This window comes from Battus philenor, unplaced genomic scaffold, assembly GCF_028537555.1.
Source record: "Battus philenor isolate CCGP_79_NKW_IND1 unplaced genomic scaffold, ilBatPhil1.0.hap1 SCAF_28, whole genome shotgun sequence".
Taxonomy (NCBI): Eukaryota; Metazoa; Arthropoda; class Insecta; order Lepidoptera; family Papilionidae; genus Battus; species Battus philenor.
Genome location: NW_027181691.1, coordinates 2,896,934 through 2,909,537, shown reverse-complemented (window position 1 = coordinate 2,909,537; position 12,604 = coordinate 2,896,934). Strand labels below are relative to the sequence as shown.

Sequence of the window (12,604 nt, the reverse complement as noted above, 5' to 3'; positions counted from 1 at the left end):
ACTTGCAAATATCATTATCATGTATGCTTACCTATCCAGCAAATTATGTACAAATACGGTATAAAACTGATCATATTCGTAGATTTTCTAACATACAAATAATAATAAATTTTGACAGTTTTTCTCGGCTCGAAATTAATTAAAAGAAACCTTTTTCAATGTTTAATAAAAGAAATTAATAATTAAAGAAAACCAACATCAAGTAACATTGATAGTAAGATATTTTTGTTATCTTTTTTAAGTAATAATCTTAATCAATATTAGTACAGATGTGATTGGTTACGCAAGGTATGGCGAGGAGCTAGATCAGAGGTTCCTAGATTTCTCATAGATCTCTTTAAAAATTCAACTTATGAAACCTATACAGTACATTTCTACCATATTTTTATCATTTATAGACGATGCATTTGCATTTGACCTCTGTCTCACCTGATGTTAAGCGATGACGAGAAAAATATTCACTCTTCCCTTAAAGAAAGTAATTCCAGACTGGCAGTTCATACTATAAAATTAGTAGCGAAACACTTAGTGCGGATGGAAGGGATTTCAACTATATTTCAAGATTTATTTTAAGGAAAAAGATGGGGGAATTACTTGGTGCAATTCTGACGTACTTTCTCCAAAATGCAGCATTTAGAAAACCCGACATAAACTGGCAACTTTTCGCCGATGCTTTGAAGCCATAGATACTAATATTAATCAAAACAACAAAAAATGTGAAGAAAATGAACTATGAAAATTTGCACTGCAATTGAATTCCACATAGTACATATTTCAAAAGAGTAATAATTGGTTGTGCTGAAAGTGAATATCAAAAAAATAAAGTTGTCCGGTCATAAAAACGATTCCATCTAGCTTTACTTTTTTTAAATATTAAAAGCTTATATTGCTAGGTGAAGTCAAGCCATGATTTTAGTTCTTCATTATCGAAATCAGTAAAATGTTCATGGCATATATAAGGCATATATATATCTGGAAATCTAATCAGTACAATATTTAAGCAATACCAAAACTAAGAGAATTAATAAGAGTAAGGTTTTGTAACATACCGAGGCGAGTTCTAAGCGGACATGTTTATACATAGATGGCGCTATACAGAAATCGGTGCATGTATTTGTTTTTTATTTATTTGACTGTAAAGTAGTTCTATAAATTGGTAATTTTCTCTTTCGTACACGTAATTACAATTAAATAAAAACTGTGCAAAAATCAATAATATTACGTAATTATCATACATTAATAAACCGAATTCATTTAATATTATTAGTGTTCTTTGGGTCACTAGAGGTCTGTGGGTCATTATCACAACTGTTTACTCTACTCTGTACATTCTGCATTGTTCTGTATAAATTAGTAAATAGTGAAAACCTTAATCATATCTTTATTTCGCCGGTAAGACGAAATAGTTAATTGATAAATTGACTTTATCACTAGCAAGGAATATTATTATTGTTTTATCATCAGAAGTTAGGTTTCAGGTTTCATTTCGTAGTTGTTTGCGTAGCATGGTACACATTTTTTAGAGTGATTAAAATGAGATCGCTGTATATTTTTATTTGTTTGTGGTAAGTTATAGTTCATTTATTTTTACTCATGATTAAACTTTAAAAATAATACCAATTGTTTTAATTAATTATATTAAACGAAAATGTAGCTAAAAACTATCGTATCTTTATATTTATTACATAACTTTCCCATAATTTTAAACATATTATGATAACTTAAGATGGTAGTTGCAACATGTTACACTATTAGTTAGAAATTCTCATTGCACGTCTAAGAAATTTATTCAGCACATTTAATTTATATAGCTAGTAGATCTTTATGAAAGAATCTTTTTTTAGCGTACTTGGAATAGAGGGTTGGTCAGACAACAAGCAAAGAAAATTTAAAAAGGATTTTAAGTTTGGAGTTTCTACATCTGCCTATCAAATAGAGGGTGCTTGGAATGTAGACGGTATTTTTAAGTTTTATAATTTAATTAATGCCATGGCTAAAATAAATCTTTGTAAACTAGAATACTGAGCATAAATAGCTAGATTTAGGTCTGCCATATAGATTTCCAATAGGACTGGCTTAGAGTGGCCTGTATAGAGATCTTCCAATGATCTTAATAAGATTGGTAATCTTGCTGGTGGATGTCTTGCACTAAGCTTGCTGTTCCATGATCTTTCTATGCACTGTGTAGCCTGTCCACATCCGCATCAACTTGCCCGTCAGGATTTGCTAGGGTTATGTAGGTTTCTTTTGATGTTGGAACACCTTGACCATAATTACTGTAAAAAAATGGACCAAGTTGCTTCAGCACTCTTTAACCTAAACCTGACATAAATGGAGAAATACTATTTATACTTTATAACATATACAAAGATACGGCAAAACGTTAAACATTAAAAATGTTTAATAACCTATTTGCCTTCTCTACTTAGGCTAGCCTTTCGTTATCTCTAATTAAGAGCAACATGTTAAAGTAATAATTACTATGTTATCACAAAAACATTGTGCTTGTATCATATAACATCAATTAAGATTGTATTTCAAATTGTATTGTCAAATTATTTAATGATATATATCTTATTATTTTTGTCATTAATATTTATTTATTTATTTAACTCTATCATATATATGAAACTAATAAGAGTCTAAAAAAATTATGTTAATTTAGTTGTTGAGTTGTAAGTTTCTAGCATGAAAATAATTTATATTTAAAAATATAGCATTACTTTTGATATTTAAACTAGGCTTGCAAGCCTGTACAGCAGACATCAGGTTGATTAAAATAATTGCTAAGATTATAAATTGTTTACTATATCTACTCTTTGCTAGAATTGTTACATCATCAAAGGTGCTTAGTCTTGACTTATTTACAGTAATCAAGGTTCAAGACCCAAGGGCCCTCCACAAAGTAATTTTATTACTTATTTTGCTAAACTGTGAGGCCGCAAAATTCTTTTGTAACTGATGGGGACATATTGTTGTGCATTCTGTGATGTATGAGGCTCTTCTAAAAGACTTTTGCCTTGTCTATCACATAGGGTGCAGTTACCATTTCAAAGTACCCTACAGGACCAAATTTCAGACCATATTTTTCTAAAACTTATGTAGTCTTAATATGTTATTGTTTGGCATGTTATTGTACATGGCAAGTTGAATGCTAGTGGCCAGGCATACAACAGATGCCTGGGGCCTAATGGTTCTGAAATGACTTTGGACCAGCAACAGCAGCTTAGAGTGACCACCAGTCACCAGCTGGACAGATTATTTAATTAAGTGTGTTGGATGACACTGAATGCATGCTGTTTAGAAATCTAATAGGAGGCTTATGTCTAGCAGTCAATGTACTATTGATATAATCATGTTTTATATATGTCTCATTATTATTATTATTATTTTGAGATATTTGATATTATACATTATCCATATATTTATAACTTTAGGTAAAGGTGAAAGCATTTGGGACAGATATTTCCACACTCACCCCGATGCAAGAGCAGATGTTACAAATGGAGATGTGGCCTGTAACTCCTACTACGAGTATAAACGAGATGTTCAAATGCTTAGGGAGCTCGGAGTGGACTATTACAGGTTTTCAATATCATGGCCAAGAATTTTACCATCTGGTAAGTTTGTTGTAATATAATATTTAGTTCTACATACATGAAAATTTCAATCCTAAGTAAATTTTATTAGTTTATTTAACTATGTATTATCTACTTCTGTTTCTAATTAGTGATGTGACATACTTTACTGCTGATTGAAAGACATTTATTTCTTTATTCATGTTATTATTCACTTTGGATCATTTATATTGATTGCTTGCAAATGTCATAGAGCCCACTGTCTACCATGTTGGATAGTTTTTTTTTTATTTGGTAAACACAAATGTTCTTATTAGAGTAGTTGGAACAATTCATTCTTAGGTATCATTGTAAATTAAAAATCCTATACAACTTTTAATATTTTTAATGACTTGTTTAATACATTTTAAATTAATTACATGATAAGTTAGGTTTGACTTAGTTTTTGAAGCTTAAAGAAAGGTATTATTTAAGGCGATATTTGTTTACAGTGCTAAACTTATGTACAGGATGATTAGTTATAAGTGTGAAATTTTTAATAGGGTAATTGTATAGTTCATTTCCTGTCATTTAATCTATGGTAAACTCTGTTCAGTAAGAAAAAGCATTTACAAAGTTCAGATTACTTTGTTTCAGTGTTGCGTTTTTAAAATTATTGTTTTGAAATATGGTGGTAATATTTTTCTTATGTATATATAAATTTAAATAAAAATGTTTTATTTAAAATGCACATTGACAAATATGTTTTCCGATACAACAGACAGACAGTTACGTTATACAATTCTACGTAATAATATATAGGTTATATTTTGCGTAAAAAAATAAATATTATGGATCTCACTCGACGAAATTAAAACAGCATTACAAGATATTTGCTAAGAATAAATAAATTGGATACCAACGCCTGCATTATTATTGATCAAGGTCTCATTTATTTCAATACAGTATGTGTGATGACTTGCATCTTATAAATAATGACATGGCAATTTAAGGTGTGTAATGACATATCTATTTCGTAGTTATTATGTTTAAAGTTAGAACGTAATCACTGGCCACTACGGCGACAATTGTTTTTGTTTTAAATTCATTCGAATTCCAATTCGAACGCACATTAGAATTCAAATGCCGTTACTGATGTTATTGTCATTGGAGCTGTCATTGCATTGTGTTGATTCAAAAAGAAAATACATGCTCGGTATTAATTTAAGACATATTTAATTTTATCATGTTATAACATGAATAAGCGTTTTATAGGCAGTTTTTTGACATACTTATTTCTATCTATTTTATCAGATTAGATTTGAGATAGTAAGAAAATGCAATCTCATTCACAGCCACTTATTCAACACATACGCACTTTATACAGGATGATTCAACATATTCACGGTCAATTTTGTTACATTTATTTTTCTGTTAGATTTCGACGGGCCATTAATTTCTGGTAGTACAAAGTCTGCTAGACAGATAATAAAAACTAATTAATTTTAATACATAGTAATTCGAATTTTGAAAATTATTTCTCTGACTATAATATAATTACGTTATATATTTTATACAACATACATTAATAGACTGCAAATGACGTCATCACTCCTTAAAAGCTTTTATATCTATAATCAATCATCCTGTGTATTCAAAAAATCATTCCAGGTTTCCCCAACGATCAAAACGAGCTGGGTCTCCAGTACTACGACAACTTGATAAATGAATTAATAAAATACAACATTAAACCGATGGTAACGCTATACCATTTCGACTTACCGCAGAAGTTACAAGACCTTGGAGGTTGGATGAACCCTCTTTCGATCGATTGGTTCGAGGATTACGCTAGAGTAGTCTTTAATAGATATGCTGATAGGGTCGACTATTGGATAACAGTCAACCAGCCTAATTCCGTGTGTATGTTCGGCTATGGAGGCACCATGGCTGCTCCTGCTATCAATGCGAAAGGTGTCGCGGATTACGAATGCACTAAGAACGTATTATTGGCTCATGCGAAAGCTTACAGGCTATATGAAAAGGAGTTTAAAAATAAATACAAAGGTAATATCTACTTTCATGATATATTATACTTTATTATATACAAATTAAATATTGTAAGCATCATTGGCAAACTAAAAGTCTATGCTCACAGCCATGAAGAGTTGATTACTCGATGACGATGGATATAGCTGATCGACCAGTTGAAGTAACTGTGATGACCTGGGTGGATTCCAAATTAGAGACCCACACGAAAACCAATACATATAAACTGTTGACCGCGATAGGATGTTATAATTAAAAAAATCATATATCATAAACATTTTTTTTATAGGTTCAGTCGGTATATCTATGTCATTGAACTGGGCAGATCCCGTTGACAACAGCACGGATAATAAAGAAGCTGCAGAGATATTCAGAGATTTTAATGTAAGTGTTTTAAATCCCAGAGGTATAATTTATACAAAAAGTTATTCAAGGTTCTATGATCCGTATCCGTAGTACAAAGGCGTTTTAGGCCGCCTTATCTATATCCCTATCCTTCGGTATATGCTTTTATGTACACTTCGCTTCACTTGGTACCTAGCCCGTAGTGTACAAGTATCCTAGAGGGTACCAGGTCATCCCAGACCGCCTCCACGATATATCCCTCGTCTATACAGGACCTTCTAAAAACATTTCATGTCATGTGGGGCGTATACAAACCCAGCTGCACTGTTCAAGCTATTTGTAGTTCTCATTGAAAAACAAATGATTCTTAAACAAATAATTGCAGAGTCGAATACAGATAACTTCACATCATGTATGCGCGTACGAAATGCATATTAAATTGTATAACTTTTTCCTGTTAATTATAGTTTTGCAGTATTGAAAAAGTGTAGAGAATACGTTTTAAACGTTTTAAATTTTTAAAGTATGGGTCGTATACGTCCCACGTGGCCTTTAAGTATAGTATAAAAAGTATGCTCATAATTGTATCCTGTACAAAGTGGGGTAACACGAGGGTCCATGTTACCATTTCTATATACGCTATACATGTACTACATTCCTAATAAGTTACTTTATTCCCAGACGACCCTTGTATTTACACTTCGGGCTAGGTGCCAGGGTACCAGGATATTCCAGACTGCCCCGTACTTGCGATATATCCCAAATCTATAGAGACCTTAATGTTGAAACCTCTAGATCGTATGGAACACGCTTAAAATTGTATCCTGTCGCACTGAGGTAGTTGAACTTTTTTTTTTTGGCCCCCGCTATTGGGGGCCTCTCGCACCCCTATCTTTGGTGAGACAGGGACTTTATTGGCAATTTAATTTTTTCACATAATTTTTTATTTTCTCTCTTTATTTCATACTTTACTTTCTGTTTCGGTCTATTATCTATCTTTCATGCTACATTTCTGCTTTCTTTCCTTTTTGCTCTGTTCATCTATCATTCTTTCCCTTTTTCTTTTTACATTTCCAATTTACATTTTTATTTTACATTTTTATTACACACATATCCTATAATAATTTTCTATCACAATTTTATGTATCATTTTGGTTCTATTTTGTCTTTTTTTATCTATTTATTTACTGTGTTTGCTTTTTGTTTATTTCTATCGCACTTTTTGCGATTTTTTTGCAGAGAGATACGAATGACTGTTTATCTTTTCGGCCTATCAGGGAGGCTATTGACTCCTCCCTGATTTTAACGCCGAATTCGAAGTAGTTGCACATTAGTCGCATTAGGGTCGATGTTAGTACTATTCCTATATACGCTATTCACAAACGACATTCCTAGCAAGTTGTCTATTCGCAGATGACTCCTGTCTATATAATTTGGGCTAGGTTAGGTTAGTGTCATTCAAGATTACCTATCCCCTTACATACCTACCCTACCAATCCCCCATAGGGCACCTTGCCCCGTACCTGCGATATTTCTTTATGTATCGTATAAGTATGTTATGTATGCTCACCACAATTTTATCACGTTCGAAGTGGGTCAACATTTTGATCTCGTGATTGAGATGGGCAAGAAAGTAAAAGAGAAAAGTGTTGCCTTCCTCGTGGACGACGACAAATGCGGACGGCATTTGCATTACATTTCTAAGATTCTTCACAAAAGTGTTGTAGTAGACCATGGCTGGGAATGAAAGCTAGGATTAAAATAAAGTCTGAAAAAAACTAATTTAATCAAGAATGTACACGAGGAAAAAAAGGAAGACGTATGGAAGAACGAAATGAATGAAAGATTTTGTGAAAGATGTGGGAAAAAGAGAGAGAGAATTTGTGAGGAAGGAAAGGAAGAAATAATGAGAAAATTGTTTACACGCGTTGTAAAGTCCCTGCACAAAACAAAGCAGTGGGAACGAGTGTAAAAATAGAAAAATGGTCAACATTAGAACCATTTCCATAAGGCTAGTTTGAATTTGGAATTTCAGTTTATAACGCTGATTCTTATAAGGACTAAATAAAATCCAAAAGAACAATTATTTTCATTACTTTACTTGACAATGTTATATCTCAGTAATTAACTACTCAGTACCGAGGGGTTGATAAAACTTGGAGTTTTCCTTGACAACAAACTTTGGTCCGCATATTTTCTCGAAACAAGGAAGGAAATGGCCTTACTGGTCCGCGTTTTCCCTGAACAAGCAAAAACATCAATCTGTTTTTAATATTACTAAAAATAAATATTATGCGTATATATAAAATCTGGACTTGTGACTCAAAAATCAAGACATGAAAGTCTAATATGCATCTGTATATAAAAGCGGAAATTTCTTAGGGCTCACGTAAATTTTACAAAATTTTTGATATTTAGTAAAAAAAAGTATAAAATAATTTTAATTATTAAATCGGTATTATTCTGCATATCAATAACTTTTAATTAAAAACTTCAGGAACTAATTCATTATTTTATAATACATTGATCGGAGAAAGTCGAAGAAATAGATCAATTCTAGAAATACTTGACGGGTCGCATCAACTTGTCTAACTGGCCGGAAGCTTTAGATCGTATCGATAGTTTAATTTCTACTTTAATATTTAACCTTATTTTGTATATCTTTTGTGTATTGTGTGCAATAAATATATTATTATAACAGATAGCATTATTCTTGGATCCAATATGGTCGAAAGAAGGTGGTTTTCCGTCAACAGTAAAAGATATGGTTGCAAAGAAGAGCAAATCGCAAGGATTTTACAGATCTAGATTGCCAACATTAAGTCCTCAGGAGATCAAGCTATTGAAAGGTGAATATAACATACATGTAATTATATGTATATATATACATAAAATTTGGTAGAAGATCCCATAAAAGCCCTCATATGGCTTTCATTTTTTATTTAATAACAAAGAAGGATAGATACTAGTACGTAAAAAAGTGTATTATAGAATAAAATCGTTTTTATCAGGTTCCGCAGACTTCCTGGGTGTGAATCACTATACCACATTCCTGGTGAAAGCCACCACACAAACATTCGACCCACCGTCTTTCATCGATGATGCCGGGGTAGAGATGCTCTTCGGTGATAAATGGACCCAGTCGGAATCCTTTTGGCTTCGAGTGAGTTTTCTCTTTCGTCTTTTTAAAAATCAATTACATGTAGCTAAGAACTTAATCATATTAATATTTGTTTTCCATAGATTCCCGGTACTTGTGAAAAATCCTATTTTTTATAATAAAGTAACCAGACACGTCGTTCTTTCTTTGTATTAATAGTCATTATCAATCTTTCAACCTTCCAACCTGGAAGCATCTTGAGCCCAGCGTCTTCTGACGACTTTAAAACTCTTCCGCACATGCAGTGGTAGTCGTGCAACAAAGTGCACCGCCTGCCAGCCCGCTGATAAATGCGTATACAGCAAACAATGGCTCAACACGTGTTTCACCCCTCCACGGGGCATCTTCAGGAGTTATGTTACACCGATTAGTGTAACATAACTCCTAGGCTGGCGGGCGGTGCACTTTGTTGCACGACTACCACTGCATGTGCGGAAGTGGCTAAATATTGGTCTTTTTCTAACTTAGGATGGACTTCCGCAAGGTAACGCCTGATTCCATTAAATATTTGAAAACTCCGTCTGAACATCCAAAGTTGTGCTTGACGCAATCGGTCTCCATTTCAAAGCCAGTTATGAATAATCAAATTTAATTTTAAAACGAATTGCATTATTAGTCATTTACGATAAACCGATTTCAATTGCCCAATTCGAAAATAACATTCAAGTAGATATGACCGTTTTACGAGAATGTGAGATATAAAAATAATGTACGTTTAGATGGCACATACCTCATTGATGTCATTATTAAAAAATCAAATTCCCAACTACTACTTAGTCTTGCCATAGAAAAACAAAAAAAAAACTATGTTTTATTATTGTAGGTAAAAATTTATAAATTACAGTATATATACTGTGATCAATAAGTAAAGTGTCGGTATAAGTAAAACTACCGGGCATTAGTAAGTTTCAAATGTGTCAAGTCTCAGTTGGAATCAAAATCACTTTTCTGAAAAAAAAATAGAATGCGACTGATATCGTTTAGAAACTGTAGTTAGCCTGATTTGGCTCCGTGCGACTTCAGGCTATTTAGATATTAGATAAAACCGAATCGAAAAGGGTCATGAAGGCTATTCCTGAAAAAGACTGTTTCGACGACTGGAAAAAAGCCTTGGCAAAAGTGCATTTTATCACATGGGAATTAGTTTGAAGGAGGCGAAATTGATTTTGTAAAAATGAATAAAGAATTTACATTTTAAAAACCAACTCACTTTACTTTTTGATCACATATATACATAATATGTATAAAACCATTAACAACATTATTTAAAGTGGTATTCAATGGTAGCAATTCAGTCTTTTAAACGTTGAAGTTGATAACGATCAAAAACAGCACGCACGCACTTCAAAATGAGAGATTCCAAATTCAAAAGTAATATTCTGTTTATTTTTAATTATAATTATGGCCAGAGTAAGTACATTATAAAATAGGACAATTTCTCTCGGCTATATGCTTCACTTAATGCGTTGTTTTGAAAATATATAAATTAATATAAAGTTTATTATTTAAATTGGCTATTCCTTTTAAAAGTTTATTTTGCATTATTTTAAATTATCACTAAAATCTCAAATCCCAACTGCTTTACCGACCGGCGACCGCAATGGACGCAATCATAACACCATTGTTAATAGCGCCATCTATGAAGTGTCATAGTCAGCTACTGCTTTACCGTCATTAAATAAGCGCGGCACAATACAGAACAGAATTATTAAAGAAACTAGTTTCTTTATATAAATATAAATTTTCTTAACAAAGATTTGCGTTTTATCTATATTTTTTAAAAATCTCTATTTGATGTCCCAACCTGTGTATAATGATGTAAATTTTCAGAGTGCACCCTATGGTATATACAAGCTATGTTTATACCTGAACAAGCGGTACGACTACCCTACTATATACGTAACGGAGAACGGTTGGTCCACCAAGCCCGTGTTGTGGGACCGCAGCCGAGTGGAGATCATGAGGCATTACCTCCAAGCCCTCCTCCTAGCAATTGAGGACGGCACGGACGTCAGGAGTTACACTGTGTGGGGTCTTATGGACAACGTAGAATGGACTGCCGGCATCAAGTTAGTCATTTTACCCTTATTTAATCCTGTGGAATATTTATTTACGAGATAGAATCAGAATAATCAGTTTATACTTAATGCTATTAATTTAATTAATACAAATAATTTGTATATTAAATTTCAATGTGGAAAGTCCACCAGGTATTGCGAATAGATTAGGGTAGTCTATGCCCAGCAGTGGTGGTGCTATGGCTGGAGACATGAAAATGATTATTATATATACCATAGTAATAAATGTTTTAAAACGCCATCTATCTTTGGACCTGCGTAATAAAAGTGTCAGCGGCATCTAAGGGAAAATACCTCCTATATTGGTCCCAAGAGGATGTTAAGAACCTATGTTCTAGAATCTTCTCTGATTACAGCGAACGTTTCGGTCTATACCAAGTGGATTTCAACTCTGAAGAGAAAACTAGAACGCCTCGAATGTCCGCTCTCGTCTTCAAACGGATCATCGAGACGCGGGTCGTGGAGGAAGATTGGGAGCCCCAGAATCTGAGCATAGCTCCAAAGCAACGAGTAGAGTTGTAGTTCAAGTAAAAAGCATTTCTTGTTTTACGCCATAAAAAAAAACTAATATTTTTATACGAACAATCCATCAGTGATAACATCCATTGACATTAAGAATTAAATGTGTCGATTATACATTTTTATAAATATTAAAACAAGCTCAAAAAAATAGATTCCAAACATTAAAAGACTTTTGAATTTTGAAAAAAATTTTTTTAAGAAATCATATTTATATATTTGTAACGTATTTATAACGATTTTCTATCATCTAACATTAATGCAACTTCTGAATTTTGATACTTGATTAAATAAATGTTATTAAAATAAACTTCCTAAACCTACACAATTCCTTACGCTAAAAAAGCTTTCTTCTGTCATGTCCACTAAAAATTATGCGTACTAAAATATTATAGACTTATATGCCAAAAATGCCGTAATATTTCGCTAAAGAGCAGCTAAATACCGATCAGCTTTTAGCTTAGATTTATATTATTTTTGTTTAATATTCCTCGGTTTGAATAATAATAAATTAAAAATATTTTTAAACGGCCGTCCGCCATCTTGTCTACGTCATTGACATGAAATATCAAATCATAGTCGCACTAATACATCCATTTACGCATTAATAAATATCCAAATATAAATACATTTTTCTATTATATTGGTGTTTCATTTGAAATATTACCTGCTTATTAAAAATGGTTGCAAGTTAAAGTTAGAATTTTTACAATAAACCTTATTGACTTAAGAAAACAATTCTAGACTCTGAGGGCATTACTAGTAACACTTTGAAACTTAAATAGTTAAATAAGTCTGCTATGTAAGGAACAGTTTTCTTCAAACCGCATTCCCAAATTTATTTGAAGTAATCAAAAATCAATTTTATATGTTGATATGGAATTTTTTATGAGAAATTC

General features: G+C 32.4%; 1 protein-coding gene across 1 annotated transcript; it reads left to right on the top strand.

Moving 5' to 3' along the window:
• The first annotated feature begins 1,332 nt into the window (after positions 1–1,332).
• Positions 1,333–12,346, top strand: LOC137925889 (myrosinase 1-like). Its single transcript, XM_068769367.1, has 9 exons — positions 1,333–1,565; positions 1,845–1,957; positions 3,438–3,620; positions 5,229–5,621; positions 5,893–5,987; positions 8,650–8,797; positions 8,960–9,111; positions 10,939–11,177; positions 11,543–12,346. The coding sequence occupies exons 1-9, from the start codon at positions 1,534–1,536 to the stop codon at positions 11,706–11,708; spliced, it is 1,521 nt and encodes a 506-aa protein (XP_068625468.1). The 5' UTR covers positions 1,333–1,533; the 3' UTR covers positions 11,709–12,346.
• The last annotated feature ends 258 nt before the right edge of the window (positions 12,347–12,604 follow it).